General features: G+C 38.6%; 1 protein-coding gene across 1 annotated transcript in view; it reads left to right on the top strand.

Annotated features, from left to right (window-relative positions):
• Positions 1-23,909, top strand: part of DMXL2 (Dmx like 2) — a 1,902,820-nt gene that overhangs the window by 148,218 nt on the left and 1,730,693 nt on the right. Inside the window, exon 8 of the mRNA XM_044076363.1 lies at positions 23,020-23,091. Coding sequence (XP_043932298.1) covers positions 23,020-23,091 — 72 coding nt within the window. The remainder of the gene's footprint in view (positions 1-23,019; positions 23,092-23,909) is intronic.

Here is a 23,909-nt window from a genome sequence, read left to right as displayed (position 1 = left end):
TATTGCATATCTTCATATTTGCTAGCAAACTATCAATATCTCCACTGTAGTGCACTTGTATGTTGTCATTGACAGTGTATTTGTGTGTCTCCCACCATGATATTTTACACCGTGCCCCTCAGTAGTATGTGGTCTTCTCCATTATGACAATATGAATGTATGTTAAAATATGAATGTGACAGATGATGATTAAAATCTCCTCTGCAGCACATCCTAGATTAACAATCTTAGTGCCATTTTATTCCATACACCTTATCCTTTCATATGAAAGCTGTCATTAGTTGGTACATCATTTAATTAAGGAAACCAGACCCAAAAACGTTAGGATGCCATAAGGAGCTATTGGTTTTAAATGAAAGTCTTCAAAAAGGATAATGGGTGTGATATTAGAGAAAGATGAATTGTTTGGTTTCTTGTGACTCCTTTGAGTCTTTGTTTTCTTTTTCATTTTCTTTCTCATGTGCATGTGATGTCTGGGCATTAACATAGATGATTAAGGTTATGCACTATTAACTCATTTACACCTATTAGCTGTGGAGTGTCCTTCCAGCTGGTATTCTACATGCATTTTTAAATTCCTGTGAATTTTCTGAAAAATAAAGTTGAACATCAGCCAGACAAAAGGGGATGTCTTGAAAACAGCAAATTTTGTTAGGCAGGTGTAAACCATGAAAGGGTTTCTTTACAACGATAATATTAATGCATTCACAATCTTTACATCAATACTGTAATATATTATAATGCAGAACATTCCATATTTTTCTCTAAACTTTTACAAATAACTTTTCATATCTTGGAAATTGCACAGCCTTGACCTATGATCTCAGAAGTACTTTTCCTCTCAAAACATGGACTTTTGCATGATGCAACCAAAATCGGATTATCAAGGGGGGGGGGGGTGATGGATCTGCATGTTTAGCCCCACATGTCATAAATAGTCACATTTTATGTTGCTGCCAGTTTAGTCTGATGTTAAATGCTGTCATAACACAAAATAAAAACCTGTTTATAACCGTCAGCTCCAGGCCCAATCATGCCTATAATCCAGCACTAGATGCATCAATTCCTTTCTGAGCATAGGTGTTTTGAAATTGTTACAGAAATAAAAAATATATATCCTTATTTAAATAATGTAATACTATAACTAGCACCCAGTATTTCTCAAACTGTACAGCTTACAGTTTGCATACCACTAGCAATTTTCTGCAACATCATCTTTAACTTTCTTCTGATGTTATGATATAGTTTGTAATTAGCTGGCATTTGAATATGAATGTATCTATGAAAATAATTCATATCATCTTAATTATTATAAATAGCATAGTGTATTGTTATCTGGACAGTGACAATGATTTCTTCTTTCCTACACAATCACATTTCGTACTTTGATCCACAATAAAATGTTACTCTGCAATGAAAATATGAATTACAAGTAGCACATTGGTTGATAATGTTGGTGTCATGTTATTTATTACAAATGCTATTTTATACACGTGTGATTATTACTTCAGAAGTCACCTAGCTAAAGACTCCAGCCAGAAAACTATCATTGCACCATAAAAAACAACGGTTGTTAAAAGGAACTTTGCAAAAATACATTTATGACCGATTTAAATAGCTGCTTCCTCTATTCCAATGTCTGACTCCCTCAGCCATCGTTTGCATACTGTGCAACTCTAAGATAACATCTCTTGTTCAGGGACTGTGTCCTAGTCGGAGATTGAAAAAGGGCCATGTATACGAGTGCATTACCCTGAATAAGTAAGAACATTCACAGTTTTGTCAGCTACCACAAATTAAGTCTGTGCTTATGGGTGAAACTACTTTGTCATCTCTAAAATGTGAGCTCAAATTTTGTCTCTACAGTTTTACTGTGCAGATATCTTGTTTTACTAATTTTAGTGAACTTAAAAATGATGTGGTATAGGAACACTGGTCCACCCATTATTTCACTTTTTATAAGAGACTGATAAGTTGCTTTTTAACCTTATGATCTGATGTTATCAGTTTTTCTGATTTAACCTTTGGGTAATTGAATCTGACTGGGTCCAACCTTGGCACCTTTTAGAAGCTGTGGATCAGGTCTGTGACTCCTTCCATAATCCCCCTGTTCCTCCAAAATACCTCAGATCTCATTTGTTGCCAGTGATTTTAGAAGACTGACTGTTCTGTCCAGTACCACCAGTGACAACAGTAATCACAGATGCTTCCTTTCTGGGGTGGAAGAATGATCCAAAGTTCTTGGTTATCCGCGGAGGCCAGTCTTTACATCAGTGTTCAGGAGATGAGGGTAGTCCTCCTAGCATTGCAGCCCTTTCTGGACTCCCTCCCCGAGTGTGTGTGATTTCTATCCGTATAGATAACATGGTGGTCTGGTATTCAACAAACAAGGAGGAAACTGATCTCATCCACTTTGCTGGGAAGCCATGAGAGTGTGACAGTGGGTGATGTCTTCCCTTTGTTTTCTTGTGGCAGTGTATATTCTTGGGACTTCCAGTGTTTTAATTGACAAGCTGAGCAGGGCTATCTTCAGTCACTGGGGACAACCATCTGAGATCTTTTTGCTTCATACCTAAACAACAAATGCAGCAGATATTTTGCCATTTCTACACATGGTCAGTCTCACTGAGGGATGCTCTGGTTTACATTTGGCCTATGGGTTTTCTGTATGCCTTTACCCCCCCCCCCCCACCCATATCCTTTAACAGAATTTATTCATAATGCTAGAAGGTGCAAGGCCAGAATAATCATCACCGTTCCCTTTTGTCCCTGGCAAGTTTGGTTACCCTTCTTCTAGCCTCATCTAGTAATCTACCCTGGACATTGGACTACCATTAAAAACGTGAGTCACCTGTCCAGGCAGTCTCACCCAGATCTACTGACCCTGAAGTTAATCACATGGTTCCTCCACTTCTAATGGTAGCCGGGGATGCCAGAATGCCTGCTGCATTGGTCCATATTTTATCCACTTCTCAGAAAATACTGTAAAGGTCTATATTAGCTAGTGGAAAAAGGTTTACCATTTGGGCATCTTTTAAGGTAGTAGATCTTTTCAGCATCTCTTCCATCTATTTTGGACTCAAAAAGGCTCCAGATTTTCAGCCATCAGGGTCCAGTTAGTAACTGTTTATATTGGGCAAAATCAAACTCCCATTGCTTCTGTAACATTTCAAAAGCTTTACTGAATGGAACCTTCCTTTTGAGACCCACTGTTAAGGATCTGGTTCCTCTGTCAAACATTAATATTTTGCTTCAAGCTGCAACTGAGATTCCATTTGAGCCTGCAGCCAAAGTGGATCTGAAATATCTTTATTGGAAAGCCCTCTTTCTGGTGGCTGTTACTTCTGCAAAGAGAATTTCAGAATTACATGTATTGCTCTCTAGACCTCAATATATGGTCTAACAAAAGGACAAGGTGTCTTTGAGAACATATCCCAATTTTCTTCCAAAGGTGGCATCGTAAGTGAACCAAATTCAGACTGTCAGTCTTACTAGTATTCTTTCTGAACTTTACAAACAAAGAAGAGTGTACTTTGGATTTAGTAGCTGTTTATACACCATTCAAATTTTTATTTACACAGGACTAAAGATATTAGAAAATCTGATCAGCTGGCTGTTGCTTTCTCTAAAGCAAAGGCTGGCCAAAGTGTATTAAATGTCACTGCGTTTAATGTTCATGTATTAAAACTGTGAATGTCTTTATATAACAAACCAAAGGCTCATTCAGAAAGAGTAATAGCTAGCTTTACTGCTTTTATGAGCAGAATTCCTATTGACAAGATTTGGGCCGCAGCTACTTGATTTACTTTTCACACCTTTGTGTCTCATTACAAGCTGGATGTACAGCCCAAATCTCGTATATCCTTTGGCTCCACCATTCTCAGGACTGTGCTTCTTTGATACTAGCCAGGTGTTTTTGGTAACTTGGAAATCTATCCCAAAGGCTGAATCGGATGAAAACAAGACAGCATGGATCTACTGATGTTCATCGTGCATACAGCTGCAGTCATAACAGATGGGTTCTACTGCCATCAGGCGGGTCCTCGGTCGGCCGAATTACAAAGTCTAGGTCCGGCGTCGGTTGTCGTCGCTTCTTCCCTGACGTCAGTGCGACAGGGGTATAAAAGAACCAGCCGACACCATTTTCTTCAGTCTTTTTTGCCGCGCGGTGCCTGAAGCAGAAGCAGTTCGCAAGTGCCTGTCGGCCAGCTCCTGAGATTACAAAACATTTGGAACCGAAGTCTTCTTAAAAGCTAAGTACCCCGTTGGGGAAACTTTTTCTTGCCTCAGACCAATGTCAGACAAAGTTAATAATTGTATTTCTTGTGGGAAGCAAATACCGCATAAGGATTTCCATTCCCTCTGTATACCTTGTTTAGGCCCAGACCACAACGTCTCGGTCTGTCGCTTTTGTGCTACATTCAACAAACGCACTATTAAGCATCGGGCAGAGTTCGCCCAGCATTATTTTGGGAAAGCATTTAACTATACTATGTCGTCGGATACTCCGACTCCGGTTTTGTCTAAAAAACGCAAAGACAAGGACAGACGCTCGAGGTCCGCGGCCTCTACCGACACCACGCCAAAGCCGACTACACGTGGTCCGGTTCTCAGCGAGGCGCCTACGCAGCCCCTGATTACCGATGACACATCTTTGGCGGTGTCTCCTGTACCCGAGGTTGCAGGCTCCTCGGCCCACACCCTGACTACAGATACCGAAGCCACACTTGGCATTGAAACACAGAATGTGGACAGGTCCACCTCCACTCAAGGTGTCTTCAGACCTTCCTCTTCTTTCTCCATCAAGGCTTTCACCAAGTCTAAAGCTGCCATGCACCCTAAGAGACCAGCTACACATGGCCCATCTCCAGGCCCATGCCTAAGAAACAGATGCTTAAAATGGCTGAGGATTTAATTACTCTAATCAGAGGTTCTCAGCCACCTCCGGACAAAAGACCCAGAGTGGAGGAAGATTCCCCCTCCTCTGATCAGGGCTGCATTATTTCAGAGCACTCTGATTATCAGGAACAGTCTTACTCTCCTTTTGAAGACTCTGATGCAGAGGAATCTATTCCTTCTGTATCCCCCCCTGAGGATTACTCATTTGGTGAAACTCTGCATACCTTAAGGGAACACTTCCACTGGGAAGGCCAGGATTATTCAGATTCCAAGAAAAGGCTCAGGGAATTTCTTTTGTTACCCCAGCACAGGCCTCTGGCTATACCTTCTGTCCTGGACATCCTAGATGATGTTTACTCGGAGGGCTGCCTTAACCCGGACTCTCTCCCTCCAGCTCCAGTTAAGCCTGACAGGTACAACAGGGTTCCTGACTCGCACCAATTTCTATACAAAAGCCATGCTGCTGACCTAGAAACCATCTCACAGGGGCCCAAGGGAGTTAAGGCCTCCATTGCCAAAAACCCATTGCCTTCCGAGAGAGATTCCAGATCCTTAGAAAGGTGGGGAAAAAAGGTATATACCTCAGCTACCTTATCCATGAGGGCCTTAAACTGTCAGTTTCATATGCTAAAATACCAACAGTTTCTGTTATCTCAATTGAAAAGTAAAATATCACAACCTGAACAACCAGACATGAAGGAGTTGCAGGATTTGATGCATAGTGCAGAACAAGTGGGTAAACATACCTTACAATGTGGTTTTGATGCTCTAGAGGCCTCATGTAGAGCTGCCGTTAGAGGCTCAGTCATACGTGTAGGCATGCTTGGCTCAAGGAACAAGCCTTGCCTGATCATGTCAAAGCTAAATTACTAGACGCCCCTCTTCAAAAGGATGTACTATTTGGGGCAAATGCTGAGGAAGTATTACGGAAAATGGAGGAAAAGGCTAAATCAATGCAAACTGTGAAAGAATTTATGCAGGTTCAACCCCCACGTTTTAGTAGAAATTGGCCTTCCAAAAACTGGTCCTTTCTTGCCACAGACAGACCCCAAAGAGGCAGATACAGGCGCCCGAGGGGCAGAGGACAGACACAAGGCTCGTACAGAGGCAGACAATGGCAAGCTCCTACACAAAGAGGTGGTGAGGACAACTCGCAATCTTTCAGAAAGCAAAACCCAATGACTTTCCCCTTTGCATGCCAACCAGATCTCAAATGGCAGCACCCTTAGGAGGAAAGCTGGCACTATTCTCAAAAAATTGGCATATTGTCACAAAGGACAAATTGATCCTGAACATTATAAACAGAGGCTACAAATTCCATTTTCACACCCTTCCAAAAATGAAAGGCATGCCAAACCTGCCACACAATCAAAGGGCAGAGGCACAAAAGCAAATTTCAGATCTTATAAACTTGAAAGCTATTCAAGAGGTACCTACACACGAACAAGGTCAAGGTTTTTATTCCAGGCTATTTCTGGTGCCAAGGAAGGGCAAAGATTGGAGACCTATTTTGGATCTTTCCACCCTAAACACATTCCTACTCGTACCAAAATTCAAGATGCTCACTCTACAGCAACTTCTTCCCATGCTGGGCAAGGAGTCTTGGCTGGTAACATTGGACCTCAAGGAGGCATACCTGCATGTCCCAATCAGACAAAATTGCAAAAGATACCTCAGATTTCTTGCAGGTTCAATACATTATCAATTCTCTGCATTGCCCTTTGGTTTATCTACTGCGCCCAGAGTATTCACGAAATGCCTGGCATCAGTAATTGCCTACTGCAGACTTCAAGGGATACAAATATACCCTTATTTGGACGACTGCCTGATCCAAGCGGACAGCAAGCACATTCTTCTGAAACATCTGGCTTATGTAATAATGTTATTAAACTCTCTAGGATACACAGTCAACAAAGAGAAATCAAGACTAATACCCTCTCGGAAGATAATTTTCCTGGGTGCCAATTTGGACACAAACACCCAGATGGCGTACCTCACGCCAGAGAAGCAGGGGCAACTAATTCAATATTTCAGAACACTGGCAAATTGCACCAGGCTGACTGCAAGGAAAATCCTGCAGGCTCTGGGATTCATGGCATCTTGCATCTTACTAATTCCTTGTGCAAAGCTGCATATGAGAAAACTACAATGGTACCTAAAAAACATATGGTCTCAACACAGCCACAGTTTGGAAACAATGATACCACTAATTCCATGTCTGCAAAAGGAATTTCTGTGGTGGGCTCAAGCATGCCAAACAAACACAGGTCTTCCATTCAGCAAGCCTCAAGCAAATCAGGTCATCACAACAGACGCCTCGGACTACGCCTGGGGGGCGCACATGACAGACCGGTGCATTCAGGGCAAATGGACCCAAAAAGAAAAGCACCTTCACATCAATCAAAAAGAAATGCTAGCAGTGATAAATGCTATTACAGCCTTCAAGGACCTTCTACAACCAGGTCAGCTGTTGATAAGAACAGACAACACCACAGTTATGTGGTACATAAACAAGCAGGGAGGAACACATTCTTATCCCCTATGCAGACTGGCCATGTCACTTTGGAACATGGCCATGGACTTACAAATGGAGCTACAAGCACAGTACTTGCCAGGCAAGGAAAACACGCTGGCAGACAACCTAAGCAGGAATATGACAGATCCACACGAATGGAAGTTGCATCCAAAAGTTTTTACAGAAATCCAAGAATGGGGAAGGCCAGACATAGATCTCTTTGCCTCCAACAAAAATCATCAATTGACAAAATTCTGCTCAAGGATCTTCCATCCAAAGGCCTGGAGAGTGGACGCTCTCTTTCAGTTGGACATCAATGACAGTTTATGCCTTCCCACCTCTTCTTCTGCTGTCCAAAGTCCTATTGAAGACCAGAGCAGACAGACCAAAGATGATCCTCATTGCTCCAGACTGGCCAAGGCAACACTGGTACCCACTACTAAGGAGCCTGACGCATTCCCCACCATGGACCCTGCCTCTAATGCCTCTTCTTCTGACTCAGCACAGCTTCAAAACTCTTCGCAGTCAGCTGAAGACACTCAATCTAGCCGCATGGAAGATTCCTTAGCATCACAGAAGGCCCTGCTCTCCAAGGAGGTACAGGATGTCATTTTGGAGGCCAGAAGGCCATCAACTAGAAAAGCTTACTCAGCAAAATGGAAACTGTTTTGTGTTTGGAATGAGAAAAAGGGCCAGTGCCCTGGAAAACTGAATTTACCTCAAATACTACAATATTTGGCCGAACTGCTAAGCAGTGGACTTTCATTCTCCTCCATCAAAATCCATGCCTCAGCCATTTCTGCAGAATACAACACTGATCCACCTTTATTCTCTCACCCTCTATTAAGACAGTTCCTCAGAGGGGCTAAAAATTTAAGACCTCCAAGAAAACAACCAATACCTGCTTGGGATCTTAATTTCATTCTGGAAAAGCTGACTTTGCCCCCTTTTGAACCAGCTGCCTCATCAGATTTACAATATATGTCCTGGAAAACGGCTTTCCTTCTGGCTATCACTTTAGCTCATAGAGTTTCAGAACTGCAGGCTCTTATGGCTGTCCAGCCTTTCATCATCTTCCATCAGGACAGAGTTTCATTACGTACCAACCCGTCCTTTATGCCTAAAGTGGTATCCAGGGTAGCTTTAAATCAGGCCATACATTTACCTACTTTTTATCCTAATCCTCAAAACAAAGGGGAGAGATTACTGCATTCCTTGGACATCCACAGACAACTGCGTTATTATTTGGACAGAACAAAGCCTTTCAGAAAATCAGAACAGCTTTTTGTGGCCTATGCGGTAGGAGTTCAAGGAAAGTCAATATCCAAACAGACAATCTCAAAATGGATAGCCCACTGCATACGCTTTTGCTATTCCTTTCATGGCAAAACTGTACCTACAGGCATTAGAACTCATTCCACCAGGGCCACAGCCACCTCTGCAGCCTTCCTCAGAGGAGTTCCTACCAAGGATATTTTAGAAGCAGCCACTTGGAGTTCTGTGCATACCTTCTCTAAGCACTACAACCTACCATTATACTCCAAGTCTAGAGCAGGCTTTGCCACTGCAGTCTTGCAGGGCATTTTGGCTCCTCCTAGCTCCACCTAGTGCCTACCACCCCTTTCTTAGCTTTGGGATTCTACCCATCTGTTATGACTGCAGCTGTATGCATGATGAACATAGTACAGTTTTGTACCTACCATAAATGTAGATGTTCGAGTGCTAATACAGCTGCAGTCCAGGTTTCACTCCCACCTTCCCCTCTAGGGGTATTCTTTTATGGTGTATTTGCTTGCAACTACTGTTTTTTGATTATATTGCATTGCATTATTACATTATTTTATGTATTGCCTTCCTTCTGGGAGCACCTGACATCTGGGGCAAGAAAGACTGAAGAAAATGGCGTCGGCTGGTTCTTTATACCCCTGTCGCACTGACATCAGGGAAGAAGTGACGACAACCGACGCCGGACCTAGACTTCAGAATTCGGCCGACCGAGGACCCGCCTGATGGCAGGAGAACCCATCTGTTATGACTGCAGCTGTATTAGCACTCAAACATCTACATTTATGGTAGGTACAAAACTGTACTTTATGGTAGGTACAGAAATTTTGTTTTCATTGTGAATTTTTGATAGCTTGTCCATATGGCTGTCTGTGCACATGCTGATGGTAAAATGATTTGTACAGCTAATACATTTTAAATTGTTTGCTTATACTGGATAGCAATCAAAGTCCATTTGATGGGGGGCATGGCCAAGATGCCAGTCTGATAGCAGCAGAAATCCATAGCTCTGCTTAGACTGTAATATCCTTTCAGGAAATATACTTTAATTTTTAGAAAAAGTCTAACTAAAAGTATACTAAAAGTTAGATTAACAGACTATTTTCTAAAAATTAATACATAGTCAAGAGAATTTTTTAATTATTCCTGTCAAGAAGTTTTCTATTGGAGATCTGAAGATGAGCAACTCGAAGAACCCACACCAGGAGAGTGCAGTGAAGAAAGAACTGCATGTTATAATAACAAACATCCAAGAACTGTCACTAAAAATGGACAAATTTGAAAACAAAATGGATATTATCAAACAAGAATGCAGTAAATAACTGAAACTTCTAAATGGAATAGTAAAAAAAAAAACAATCTGAACAGATTCTTGCCTTAGAGGAAACAGTAACTGACCTAGATACTAGAGTGACAGAAAATGAATATCACAATGAATTTCTTCTGAAACAAAACACCAGGCTGACTGAGAAACTGGAAGACATTGAAAGTAGATCAAGGAGGAATAACATAAGATTATATGGAATTCCAGAGAAAGAAGAGGGTGTTAACATGATTCAGTTCCTCAATAAGTTGTTTTCATCAGCACCAAACATGCCTGAATCCCTCTCTTTTGGAATTGAGAGGGCTCATCGGTCCCTGGCAATCCAGCTTCATCTCTGAGTTCGTCTAACCCCAGGTCTGTAATAGTTAGATTTTTTTCCTCGCAAGGCAAGAACTTACTGCTGAAATCAGCTTGGACAAATTCCCCTGTCAAGATGGTTGAAAAAGTTATTCACCTCTACAGTCATATTCAGAAGAAAGGAGTGTGTTCTTCTAAGTCCTTGAAAAAAGCCAATATTAAAGCTCAAATTCTTTTAAATGCAAGAATAACAATCACCTTGCCAGAAGGAGTGAAGATTATTGATTCACTGCAAGAAGCAGTAGAATTTATTCAAAAGAAGAAAATACTGTCTGACCTAGAAGAAATGAATGGTCATCCCAGAGTTTGAAGAGACAGGCAACAAAAAATGGATGGTCTGTGAAGGAAGGAGCAAACAAAACTAAGAAACTAAAGGACAAATGAATAAATTTCTTCTAATTTTAAATGCTTTGTTTTATGAATCATAATATATTTGATTATGGAAAGTTTCTGTGCTGTAAGGTAATGTGGATCATTTTTATTATTAACTTTCCCTTCCTTTCTATATCGACCTCTTCTAATTGCATATAGTACTAAGTATTTAAATAACATTCTCTTTTTCCTTTCTTCCTATATTTTTTTGTTACCAATGTTCCTTTTCTCTCTTTTCCCCATAAGTCCTTTACATACTTTTCCCTTTTAAATAACTACAAATGATGTATGTATTCTAATTCTTCAGTAATACTATAATTTGACTTAATAAATGCGTTGGTGGTGCTGCGGTAGCGTTGTCGCCTCACAGTGCAACGTTGTCCTGTTAGATTCTCAGCTAGAGCGTCTTCTGTGTGGAGACGTGCGTGAATGGGCGTACCTTTGTTGAAGGTTGTGCGTCAGAGCTGGCAACTCGGCACGTAAAAATCTACTGCCAATCATTAGCAGACCGGAGTTCCGCTGTTGCATCCCCTAACCGGGAAAAGCCGAAAGACACAACCACAACAACCAAAGTGCATTTTTTTCTAGTGGGTCAGTAGTGGGGTAACAAGGTGTTTCTGGAAGTGTTTCTAACCAGATATTTTAGACTCTTTGTTTATATAAATTTAAACATTAATACAGTACATTAATAGTGTTTTATAGATAGTTCAATATAATATATATATATATATATATATATATATATATATATATATATATATATATGTTTTATTTATATATATATATATATATATATATATGTTTTATATATATATATATATATATATATATATATATAAATACAGTACATTAATGGTGTTTTATAAGTAGCTAAATATAAGGTGTGTGTGTGTGTATATATATATATATATATATATATATATATATATATATATATATATGTATATACATGTACAAGTATTTTTCTCTCTGGTTTGATTAACTGGTGGGTAAATGATTGAAATGTTATAATATGATTTCTGATCTGTTTCTTCTAAATAGCTGTTTCTATATGAAAGGGTTAATTTTTTCATGATGTTGATATTTTGTGTGGAAACTGGTGGTCTGTGTGTCTTCTCATTGTGGAGATTCATGACATGCACTGACAAGGCAGCTTGAGTGTTTGTTTGTTTTTTTTTTTTTTTGCTTTCTGTAAATTCTAAAAGCTTCAAGGTTTGTATTTCTCGCCAAAAATGCTTTTTTTTTTTTCACTAGAACAGTGATGACATCATTTGACCTTTTGAACTTGTTAAATGGTTGTACTTAGAATTGCTCTTGGAATTCTGTTATCCTTCACTAGATACTTTTAAAAGTAATAATTAGTTCTGAAAAAAGTGTTTAACTCCTTTGAAAATGCCTCTGTTCTCTTACAGATGCATATATTCTGCAGATTCAGTGATACTATTAGTAACTAAATGACATCAGGTGAACTAGAAGCTGCATTAGAAAATTCATGCATATTAACATCAGACTTGTGTTATATAACTAAACCTTTCGTATCTAAACAGAGGGTTGTGAAGTCCCCCCTTTTTCTTCCCCCCTCCTGATGAAAGATGTCAACATATAGATATTGTTAATACATATGAGTAATATGTGTACAATTACAAAATATAATAATTATGTTGTAATAAGTGTTATACATATTCAACAGATCCTTACATGAAAAATGTTAGATGACTGACAAAATGGTTAAATTATTTGATGTTTCTTGAAAAGTCTTGGAAATAATGACAATCTTCTTAACCTTCAGCTTCTAATGTGTATACATACTTTGATCTGATATGTATTTCTGGCATATCTACATATTAGAGGTGCTATTATCATATGTGACATATTCATATAGCTTCAGATATATTGGACACTCATTCTAATGTATATTTCATGGATTCAGATTTCTTTAGTTGCTTTCATAATGCTTTTCTTTTTTCTTTTTGTACTATATTCTAAGTAGAGATGGATACTTTATGTTGTTTGGTATTGGAGAAGTGATGGCTGGATGGTTTAGTGAAGTTTATGTGTGTTTGTAAATAGTTTTGGGGTTTTGAAAGTAGTGCTAAATACATGTTATGCATCCGTGAGAAGTAATTTTTCAGTGGGTTTCAAGTCAACACAGAAGAAATGACTTCTTAGTAATAACATGCACTTTATAGTCAATGGCTTATAAATGTTCCTCATGAAATGTTAATGGTTTGAACAATAATGTCAAAAGAGCTGGTTTGCTTAAATATATCAAAATGCATAAAGCCCAGATCATCTTTTTACAGGAAACCCATCTATTAAAAAGAAAAATACTCATTCAATGGCTATACTATTCTGGCTGATTCATATTTAAGAGAAGGGGCACACTTATTCTGTGAAAAAATACTTGTATCCATAATTCTTGGCATAGTATAACTTCAGATAAAGACGGGATGCTAAGCATGGTTATTTTGGAAATCAATAGGAAGTATTATACTTTGATTAATACATACTGGATACCAGGACTGAATACTAAATATGTTGACAAATATCTGGACCTGATTACTTTAAATGCAAAAGGGGAAATTATAGCAACAGGTGTTTTTAACTGCCTGTTATCAGGCAATGATGCTTCTAAAAGTGGTAAAATAAAACTAACATCTCAAGCCAAGATATTAAATGACTTTGCAAACCAAATGAACCTTAAATATATACATGGTCTAAGAGAACATTATTCCTTATTCTATACTCAGTATTCATAGTTTAGTATACAAACAAACACTGATAAGGTCTTTGTATTAAATAATACATACTCTAAAATAAGTGACGTATCTAAAATGACTTGTCCACTTTCGGACCATAATGCTGTAAACTTTACATTAACTACAGATACAGATGATTTAAGATTTCTACAGAGAATTCCTGCTTACATAACTAAGTTAAATGACTTTAGGGAATGGATAATGAAAAAAATAGACATGTTTATGGAAACAAATGATAATGGTGAAATGACTGATATGGGATCCCTTTAAAGTTTATACATATGATAGAATAAAATCTTGGTACCTTAAGGAAAGAGTGGAACAAAGAACTTTTAGACTTACAAAAAAACATAGTAGAATAAAATCGTGGTACCTTAAAAAAGGAGAGAGTGAGACAAAGAACTTTTAGACTTACAAAAAAAACAGACAAGATGAAAATGGATGCAAAACCAAATAAAGTAGCACATAACGAAATTACTAAGTTAAATCAAAAATACTTAGAAGTTCTGAATCATAAGGTAGCCATAAACTTGGAAAATTTTAAATTACAATCTTATGCTGTAAATCTCAAATATCTACATAAAATAGCGGTAAGATTAAAAAAAGTAAACAATCAAAATCTTATTAATGAGATTAGCTATAAAAGTGATGGTTCAGTTAAGAGTACATTTAACTTAATAGGCATATTAGAAGTGTTCAAAAACTACTATAAAGATATAAATAGTAAAACATCACTTTTAGAGACAGATAATGTAATAAATACGTTTAGTCAAGAAAATATAACTACTAGGTGTCAGTGCAACAAAATAACACATTAAATAAACAAAAAACACTAACAGAAGTGAAAGAGCAAATAAAATATTTAAAAGATAATAAAGCTCGAGGACTGGATGAAATAATTCCTGAACTATATAAGATTTTTCCTGAATATATAATAAAGAAAATGATGAGTGCCTTTACTATGGTTAAGGAAAAATGTATAGCACCCTCATCATGGAAATACTAAATTATCTCCCCATATTAAAACAAGGTAAGAACCCCAAATCTTGTGATTCATATAGGCCAATTTCATTACTAAACACTGATTATAAAATTTTTGTGACAATATTAGCTAACAGGATAAAGAAAATATTATCTAATCTAATACATAATGATCAGACAGGTTTCATTCTTCATAGAAAATTGCAAGATAACATTATTAAATTACTGTCATTAATAGACATAGCATACAAATACAAAAGAAAAAAAACTATTATCGGCCTAGACATAGAAAAGGCTTTTGATTCTATTAGTTGGTCTTATCTACCAAGAATTCTGATTGGTTTTGAATTCTCCTCAGATTTTTCAACTTGTTAATGAAAATTTATAGTAGGGCACAAGCTTATGTGAAAATCGGATCATGTCTATCTTCACCACTAGAATCCTCAAGGGAACTAGACAAGGTTGTCCTTTGTCACCATTATTGTGTGCTCTTTCAATGGAACCTTTCACTACATATATCAGAAACAAGCAAAATATAAAAGGTTTTCAAATTAATAAGGACTTGTCCTAAGATACATTTATTTGCTAATGATACGTTGTTAACATTGGGTGATATTGATGGTTCTTTGCATGATTTTATAAATACCTTATGCAAGTTTGAAAGAATTTCAGGGCTTAAAATTAATCATAATAAATCCAAAACATTACTAATTAACAAAAAGATCAACAAAAACCTAAGAGAGAATAGCCTGTTTAATTGGGACAATGATGTATTAGAATATTTGGGTGTCTGTATAAAGAGTACATGGAAAGATTCTGTTAAACTAAGCTACAATAATTTAATAATCACCATTAGTGAACTAATCAAAAGATGGAATAAAATGTTCTTTACAATGGAGGATAGGCTCTCTTTAATTAAAATGATAATTTTACCTAAAATTTTGTTTTATATACAGTCATTGATACTACTCCCTCCCAAAATCTTATTTAAAAAAATAGATTCCATGCTACATAAATGTCTGTGGTTCCCCTTAAAACCTAGGATTGCATATAAATGGCTCATTACAGTTTGGAACAGTAATGGGATAGCATTCTCTAGCTTAGATCTTTATTCCAAATCAGTTATAATTAATATAATATTACATTTGATCACACCTACCTATATATCTGTATGGAAAATACACGAGATTCATATAACTGATGTCAGAACTATAGAAAATTAATTTAAGGAACAATATGGAATTAGTAGAGGTCATTGGCTTTTACAGGAATTTTGTTTATTTAATAAGAAGTTTGATCATTTTTCTTCTGGCATTAATCAAATATTTAATAACTTTAAAAATATAATTGATTGTAATTACAACATTAAACAATTTCTATTTCTTATATTCCCTATAGCATACTCCCCTGATTGCCTAGATTCTTTCGACATCAATGTGATGCAAAAATGAAAGGAAAATAATTGATATTCTGGCATCAGTTTATTGAAAATAAGAGTATTAAACCACTAAACTCTCTTTTATGTAGTTTAGATAATAGTCAAGACAGTTGGTTGTTTATACACTCATTATGGCGGTTTATAGAAAACAAAATGAGAGTATCAATCAACCTAGAGACTGACTCTATACCTAGTGTGATTCAGCTTTTTATTAGGTGTCTTGAAAAGACAGATAATCAAAAATTAAGTATCTTGCCTATCTATAAGATATTAAGAGAAGACACTCTAAAGTTAGACTCAGATTTTTAGAATTACTATGTAAAGATTAATGAAGAACAGATATCTGATGAATCCAAAAAAATGTTATTAATTCTACGTTTGGTATGTCTTCTTCATTATATTGGAGATTGTATACATGGAAATTTATCAATAGGAGATGTTCTTCGTGTTTCACTGTTGCAGTCATTACATTTGGGTAATCCTGCTGGCAAGATGCCCTCAGTCAGCCTGAATTCCAAAGTCCTGGGTCCTGCATCAGCTGATGTTGCCCCTTCCCTGATGTCAGGTTGTCAGGGGTATAAAAGATGCGGTCGACACCATTTTCTTTAGTCTTTCTTGTCGCGCGGTGCCCAAAGCAGAAGCAGTTCGCAAGTGCTGGTCGGCCGACTCCTGAGATTTTCGTGTTCGAGTTTCAGATCCGAAGTCTTCAATAAAGCTAAGTACCCTGTTGGGGAAACTTTTTTTTCTTGCTCCAGACCGATGTCAGAAAAAGTTAATAATTGTATTTCTTGTGGTAAGCAAATACCTCTTAAGGATTTTCATTCTTAGTGTATTCCTTGCCTAGGCCTTGATCACAACGTTGCTGGTTGTTGGTTTTGTGCTAGATTTAACCAATGCACTATTAAGTGTCGGTATGACTTTGTTTTAAACAATTTTGGCCGCCTATTTAATTATCCAAAAATGTCGTCTGATAGCCGTCCGACTACCGGAGTTCATAAAAAAACGCAAAGAAAAAGAGAGAGTCAGTCGCCGGTTCGCCAGTTTTCAATGAGGTACTTTCGCAGCCCCTGATGCCCACTACTTTAGAGACGCAGCCCGCTCCCGACTCCCACGTGGAGTGGGCCATGCCGCTGGAAACTCAAGGTATTGGAGCCTCGGATACTATTCCTTCAGATGGGTCCGGAGCCGCTTAGCAGGCACCGGCTTCTCAGGGTGTATTCAGACCTAAACATCTTTACATTAAACCGACTTCAGCTTCAAAGGCAAAGACTACAGCACCTTCTAAAGCAAAGAAACAAACTCAAGAGCCACGTGGACTGGCCTCTATGCCCAAAAAAACAGATGCTGAAAATGGCCGTAGACTTAATTACCTTGATCAGGGGTTCTCATCCCCCTCCTGATAAGAGGCCTAGGCAAGAGACTGACTATGAATCTTTAGATCAGGTTCCTATTTCTTCTGATTCCTCTTCTGATCAGGAATATTCTCTTTCCCCCCCATGAGGATTCTGATGCTGAAGAATCTATTCCTTAAGCTTCACCTCCAGAGGACTATTCTTTTGGGGAAACCTTACATACCATGAGGGAGCATTTCCACTGGGAGAGCTAAGATTTTTCAGAATCTAAAAAGAGGCTCAGGGATTTCCTTTTACTACCTCAACACAGGCCACTAGCCATTCCACCTGTGTTGGACATTGTAGATGATGTGTTTTCAGAGTCTAGTCTTACCCTTGACTCCTTACCTCCAGCTCCTGTTAAGCTTGACAGATATTACAGGGTTCCTGACTCTCATAAATTCCTTTTTAAAAACCCTGTTGCAGACCCAGAAACTATTTCATAGGGTCCCAAGGGAGTTAAGGCTTCCGCTGCAAAAAACCCTACCCCTCTGACAGGGATTCTAGGGCACTGGACAGATGGGGGGAAAAAAGGTATACACATCTGCTACCTTGGCTATAAGGACCTTAAACTGTCAGTTTCATATGCTCAAATATCTGCAACATGTCTTGGCATTGCTTAAACAGAAAATGTTGTTAAACTCTGAATGTGCAGAAAACAAGGAAATGCAGGATTTATTGCATGCAGCTAAAGAAGTTGGAAAGCAAACTTTGCAATGTGGTTTTGATTCTTTGGAGGCCTCCTGCAGGGCCGCAGTTACGGGTTCTGTAATTAGGAAGCATGCTTTGTTAAAGGAACAAAATCTGCCTGATGATGTCAAAGTTAAATTATTAGATGCGCCTTTACAGCATGATACTTTATTTGGTGTTAAGGCAGAAGAGGTGTTAAAGAAAATGGAGGACAAAGCTAAATCTATGCAAACTGTCAAAGATTTTTTACAAGTACAACCACCTAGGTTTAGTAGACACTGGCCAACAAAGAATTGGTCCTTTCCTGTGTCAGTTAGACCTCAAAGGGGCAGACCCAGATGCCCTAGAGGCAGATCCCAGGCGCAAGGTTCATACAGGTCAAAGCAATGGGATGCCTCTACCTCCAAAGTTGGAGAAGACAAATCTCAACCATACAGGAAACAGTCCCAATGACTTCTCCCTGCTTGCACCAAGCACTTATCACCTAACAGCACCCTTAGGGAGAAAATTAACACTTTTTTCTCAAAATTGGCACATCATAACCCAGGACAAGTGGGTTCTAAATATTGTGTTACAAGGCTACAAGTTCCATTTCCATACCCTGCCAAAGGCAAACGGCTGGCCAGATATGCCAAAAAATCAATGGGCAGAGGCACAAAAACAAGTCTCATCCCTCATGGACATGGCGGCCATTCAGCAAGTACTAGAGCAAGAGCAGGGACAAGGATTTTACTCAAGACTGTTCTTGGTACCCAGAAAGGACAAGGCCTGGAGGCCAGTACTGGACCTATCTATTCTGAACACATTCCTGGATATACCAAAATTCAAGATGTTGACTTTGTAGCAGCCTATGCCCATGCCGGGCAAGAACGCTTGGCTTGTGACTTTAGACCTAAAAGAGGCATACCTGCATGTCCAAATCAGACAAATATGCAGAAGATACCTCAGATTCAAGGCTGGCTCAATGCATTACCAATTCTCTGCACTGCCCTTTGGCTTATCTACTGCGCCCAGGGTCTTTACAAAGTGCCTGGCACCAGTAATTGCATTTTGCAGACAAAGAGGAATACAAATATATCCTTACTTGGATGACTGTCTAATTCAAGCACAGAACAAGGACATTCTTCTACAGCATCAGGCGTTTGTGAAAAGACTTCTAACATGTCTAGGGTACACAGTCAACGAAAAGAAATCAAAACTAGTACCCTCTCAAGAGATAATATTCCTGGGTGCAAGCTTAAATACAACTGCCCAGATGGCTTATCTCACGCCAGACAAACAAAAGCAACTGACTACCTATTTCAAAATAATGGCAACAAAGGCCCAGTTATCTGCAAGAAAAATTCTGCAGGCTTTGGGCTTCATGGCATCCTGCATCCTACAAATTCCATATGCAAGACTGCATATGAGGAAACTACAATGGTACCTAAAAAGTGTTTGGACTCTACATTGCCACAGCCTGGAAACTATGATTATTCTCATTCCCTGCCTGCAACAGGAGTTTCGATGGTGGGCAAAGGCTTGTCACCAAAACAAGGGACAGCCATTCACATTACCCCCAGCCAGGCAGACACTAAAAACGGATGCATCAGATTATGTCTGGGGGGCCCACATGGCAGGAAGATGCATTCAGGGCACATGGGATTCAAACCAAATGCATCTACATAGCAATCAAAAAGAGATGCTAGCTGTTCAAAATGCTCTGACAGCCTTTAAGGACCTACTTCATCCAGGACAACTACTGACAGACAACACCACAGTCATGTGGTACATAAACAAGCAGGGGGGGCACACATTCATATCCCCTTTGCAGACTATCCATGACTTTGCGGGATACAGCATTGACTTAACAAATACATCTGCAGGCACAATTTCTGCCAGGTAGGAAAAATACTCTGGCAGACGAACTAAGCAGAAACCTCATGGATCCCCCACTGCCTCTCCTCCCCAAGGTACTCCTAAAGGTCAGACAGGAGAAGCCAAAGATGATACTAATTGCCCCAGACTGGCCACGCCAGTACTGGTATCCAATACTAAGGAACTTGTCTCAATGCCCAGCTTGGACCTTACCTCAAATACCTCATCTACTGTCCCAGCAAAACAATCAGATCCTGCACAGCCAACTCAGGACCTTAAACCTGGCAGCATGGCGGATAATGTAGTCCTACAAAACACACCTCTCAGTAAAGCTGTGATGAATATCATTTTGGAAGCCAGAAGGCCTAGTACTTGAAAATCTTACGCTGGAAAATGGAAGAGATTCTGTGCTTGGAATCAGGCACAAGGGACTGATACAGCCGTGCCAAATATTCCTCAGATTTTGCAATACTTAACTGAGATGCTGGACAAAGGCCTATCTTTTTCATCTATTAAAATGCATGCCTCTGCCATTTTGGCTCATTACAATACAGAGCCACCAATCTTTTCTCATCCCTTATTAAAGCAGTACCGCAGAGGAGCCAAAAATTTAAGGCCTCCAAGGAGATCACCAATGCCTGCATGGGACCTTAACTATGTCTTGGAAAAACTCACCCTGCCACCTTTTGAGCCAGCTGCTACTGCTGATATAAAGTTTATATCTTGGAAAACAGCTCTGCTCCTAGCAATAACTTCTGCAAGATGAGTTTCAGAGCTACAGGCACTCATGGCTGTGGAACCTTTTTATCATTTTTTATCCAGACAGGGTCTCTCTGAGGACAAACCCAACATTTATGCCTAAGGTGGTGTCCAGTGTGGCTCTGAACCAAACTATTCATCTGCCAACTTTTTATCCAAATCCACAGAACAAGGGGGAGAGAATTCTGCCTTCTTTGGGCGTACACAGACAGCTTAGATTCTACTTTGACAGAACCAAAGGTTTCAGAAAGACAGTGCAATTACTAGTGGCATATGCTGCAGGATCACAAGGAAAGACTATCTGAAAGCAGACTATTTCAAAGTGGATAGGCCACTGCATTCATTTTCTGCTATTTGCACCATGGCAAACCAGTGCCCAAGAGCATTAGGCCACATTCAACCAGAACTGCAGCCACTTCAGCAGCCTTTCTCAGGGGAGTACCAACCAAGAACATTTTAGAGGCTACTACTTGGAGTTCAGTGCACACCTTTTACAAAGCACTATCATCTACCACTCTACTCTAAATCCAGGGCAGGCTTTGCCACTGCAGTTCTGCAGGGCCTCATAGCCGCTCCTACCACTGTTTAGCTCCAGCCTCCCATCCATAGCTTTGGGACTCTACCCAAATGTAATGACTGCAACAGTGAAACACGAAGAACGTAGCACAGTTTTGTACACTTGTACACTTACCATAAATGTAGATGTTCGAGTGTATTCGCTGTTGCAGTCCAGGTTAACCACCCACCATCCCCCTTTTTCTTCTGATGGAACCTATGTGGTGTATTTTCTTGTAGATGAAGGTAAAGTTTATAGCTTGTACTCATATATATATATATATATATATATATATATATATATATATATATATATATATATATATATATATATATATATATATATATATAAATAAATAAAAATTTTGGCTACCCTTTTAGGGGGCACCTGACATCTGGGGCAAGAAAAACTAAAGAAAATGGCGTTGGCCACATCTTTTATACCCCTGATGACCTGACGGCAGAAAAGGGGCGACAGCAGCAGACGCAGGACCCAGGACTTTGGAATTCAGGCCTACTGAGGGCAACCTGCAAGCAGGATTACCCAAATGTAATGACTGCAACAGGGAATACACTCAAACATCTACATTTATGGTAAGTGTACACAACTTTACTTTTCTGTACTCTACATACAGTGAAAGCAAATGCTGAAAATGTGATGAATTACTAGAGACCAACTGGGTTCACATATTCATTGAATGGAGAAATGTTGTTCAATACTGGAAAGACATCAAATATTTTGTAAATGCTTTATCGTCTGATAACTGTCAACTCATAATCCTGTTCAGTGTTCCTATACCTAATGTAATACCTAAATCTCAGCTTCAGTTACTCTGGTCAGTTCTTGCAGTTGCCAGAAAAGTTATTACTTTTGAACTGGAAAAGTAAACAAGATTTGATGTTTAAAGATTTTATTAATTTAGCAAAAGTTATTTGTAAAAAAAGAACTGCAAACCATTTGTTGTAGAACTCATAACATTACTCATAAAAAATATCATGGCAAAAATTGGAAAACCTTTTGAACAAATACTGATAATCATTTTATCCATGAGAAGTTATCATGGATGAATGTAAATACTGTAAATAGTTTTGTTATTGTTTTATTGTATTTGTTATATGTACATTTGCATATGTTTGTAATGAAAACAAAATAAAAATGTTTTTGAAAAAAAAGTTCATTTGATGCAGTTGTACTGGCTGGATGCATTGCATTTCAGTTCTGCTTGTTGATAAAGAAGTTGCATGCATGTGAAGCAAGTGATGATGGTAATACTAAAACCATAATATGTTACTGATAGATGCTTGGGCTAAGCTAGGTGTCAGGTCAGCTGCAGGACGGGAACATTTTGAACCAATGTTACTGACAAAGTGAAGTAGGTAGCAGGAGAGCTGGCAGCATGCTTAACAGTGTGTGCTAGATTTCCAAATGACAGTAAATTCTAAAAATGTATGATGCGATCCAGTAATGTAGTGTGTGCATTTTTGCAGAATTATGCTGCAGTGAGGTCACAGTTCAGTGTTTTCATCAGCTGTAAATCTTGTTTGCATGCACTAACAGTAGGAGTCAGAAAGTGATTGTGACTGCAAATTTTTTGTAACACCCGACAACATTGTTTCTCATGACTGCAACACGACTTGCAGCTATTGCACTACTTAGTGAATACAAAATAATGTATTTAACTGTGAACAGAACCTGAGCTTGGATCTGAAAACTAACATGTAGGCCGAAGAAAATCAAATACTCTTATTTCTGTTATAATAGTAATGTACAAAGCATAAACTTCTGGCTAATCCCAGTGTACAAGACTAAATGAAATTCTCTTTTTTATTTTTTACAGATTGCAGCCTCATATGGAAACACTGTTTGCATTTTTGAACCCATAGCATCTAACCCTAACGTCAGAAATTCTGTAAGTACTGTGATAATCACAACAATATTCAAGCAAAATACAGTGCAAGAGTAATATCTTTTCTTCATGTCTCCTCATAAAATAACCTAAACTTGACTTTGGCCCAGAGACTACAGAATAGTCATACCATAATATGAACTGTTTATCGATTTATTCTGAGTGTATTTGTTTTGTTGCATTAGGCGTGCACAGTTTTGCTTTATTTATTACTTACATTCTTGACTTCTTTCTGTAGGAGAAGTAACCATGTACTTCCAAACTCTTTCATCTGGTCCCATGTATTGCTTGACTGAATTACATTAGTTGAGGATATAGCAGAGAATTTGGAAGAGATTTCTTGAGTAACAGAGGTGGAAAAGTGCAGCAATAAGTAATCTAATAAATATAGGTTCATTATCTGACTAGTTTTATTCGCCTACCCTTTTCTGCCATCACTGTAGTATGGAGTGGTTTGAAATCAAGCTGTCTGACATGGTTTCAGTCTCCTCAGTAACAAGGACTAAAATACCAGCTTTTTGTCTGCTTAGCACCATTAAAACTTTTGCAAATGTTGACACCTCCCATTTACTCATAATACTCTGCACATTGCTATTTTCTACAAATCATGTTTGCAACACTAAAAAATCCCAGGCATCTTGGGCTATTTTGGCAATTTACATTGGGATTTGCAGTGCTTTTGGTTCTTTTTGGATTTGGTTCCATCTTCCTTCAATTGCTTCTGCATTTCTGTGCTCCAGAACACTTTGCTGACAGATTTCCATTTATTTTTTAGCTGTACTTCTCTGGGCCATAGTCTTGTATGTGCCACTTTGTTCCCT

The sequence above is a fragment of the Protopterus annectens genome, chromosome 7.part0 (assembly GCF_019279795.1).
Source record: "Protopterus annectens isolate FY-2018-M chromosome 7.part0, PAN1.0, whole genome shotgun sequence".
In the NCBI taxonomy this organism is placed as follows: domain Eukaryota; kingdom Metazoa; phylum Chordata; order Ceratodontiformes; family Protopteridae; genus Protopterus; species Protopterus annectens.
This window is presented reverse-complemented; position numbering and strand designations above follow the sequence as displayed.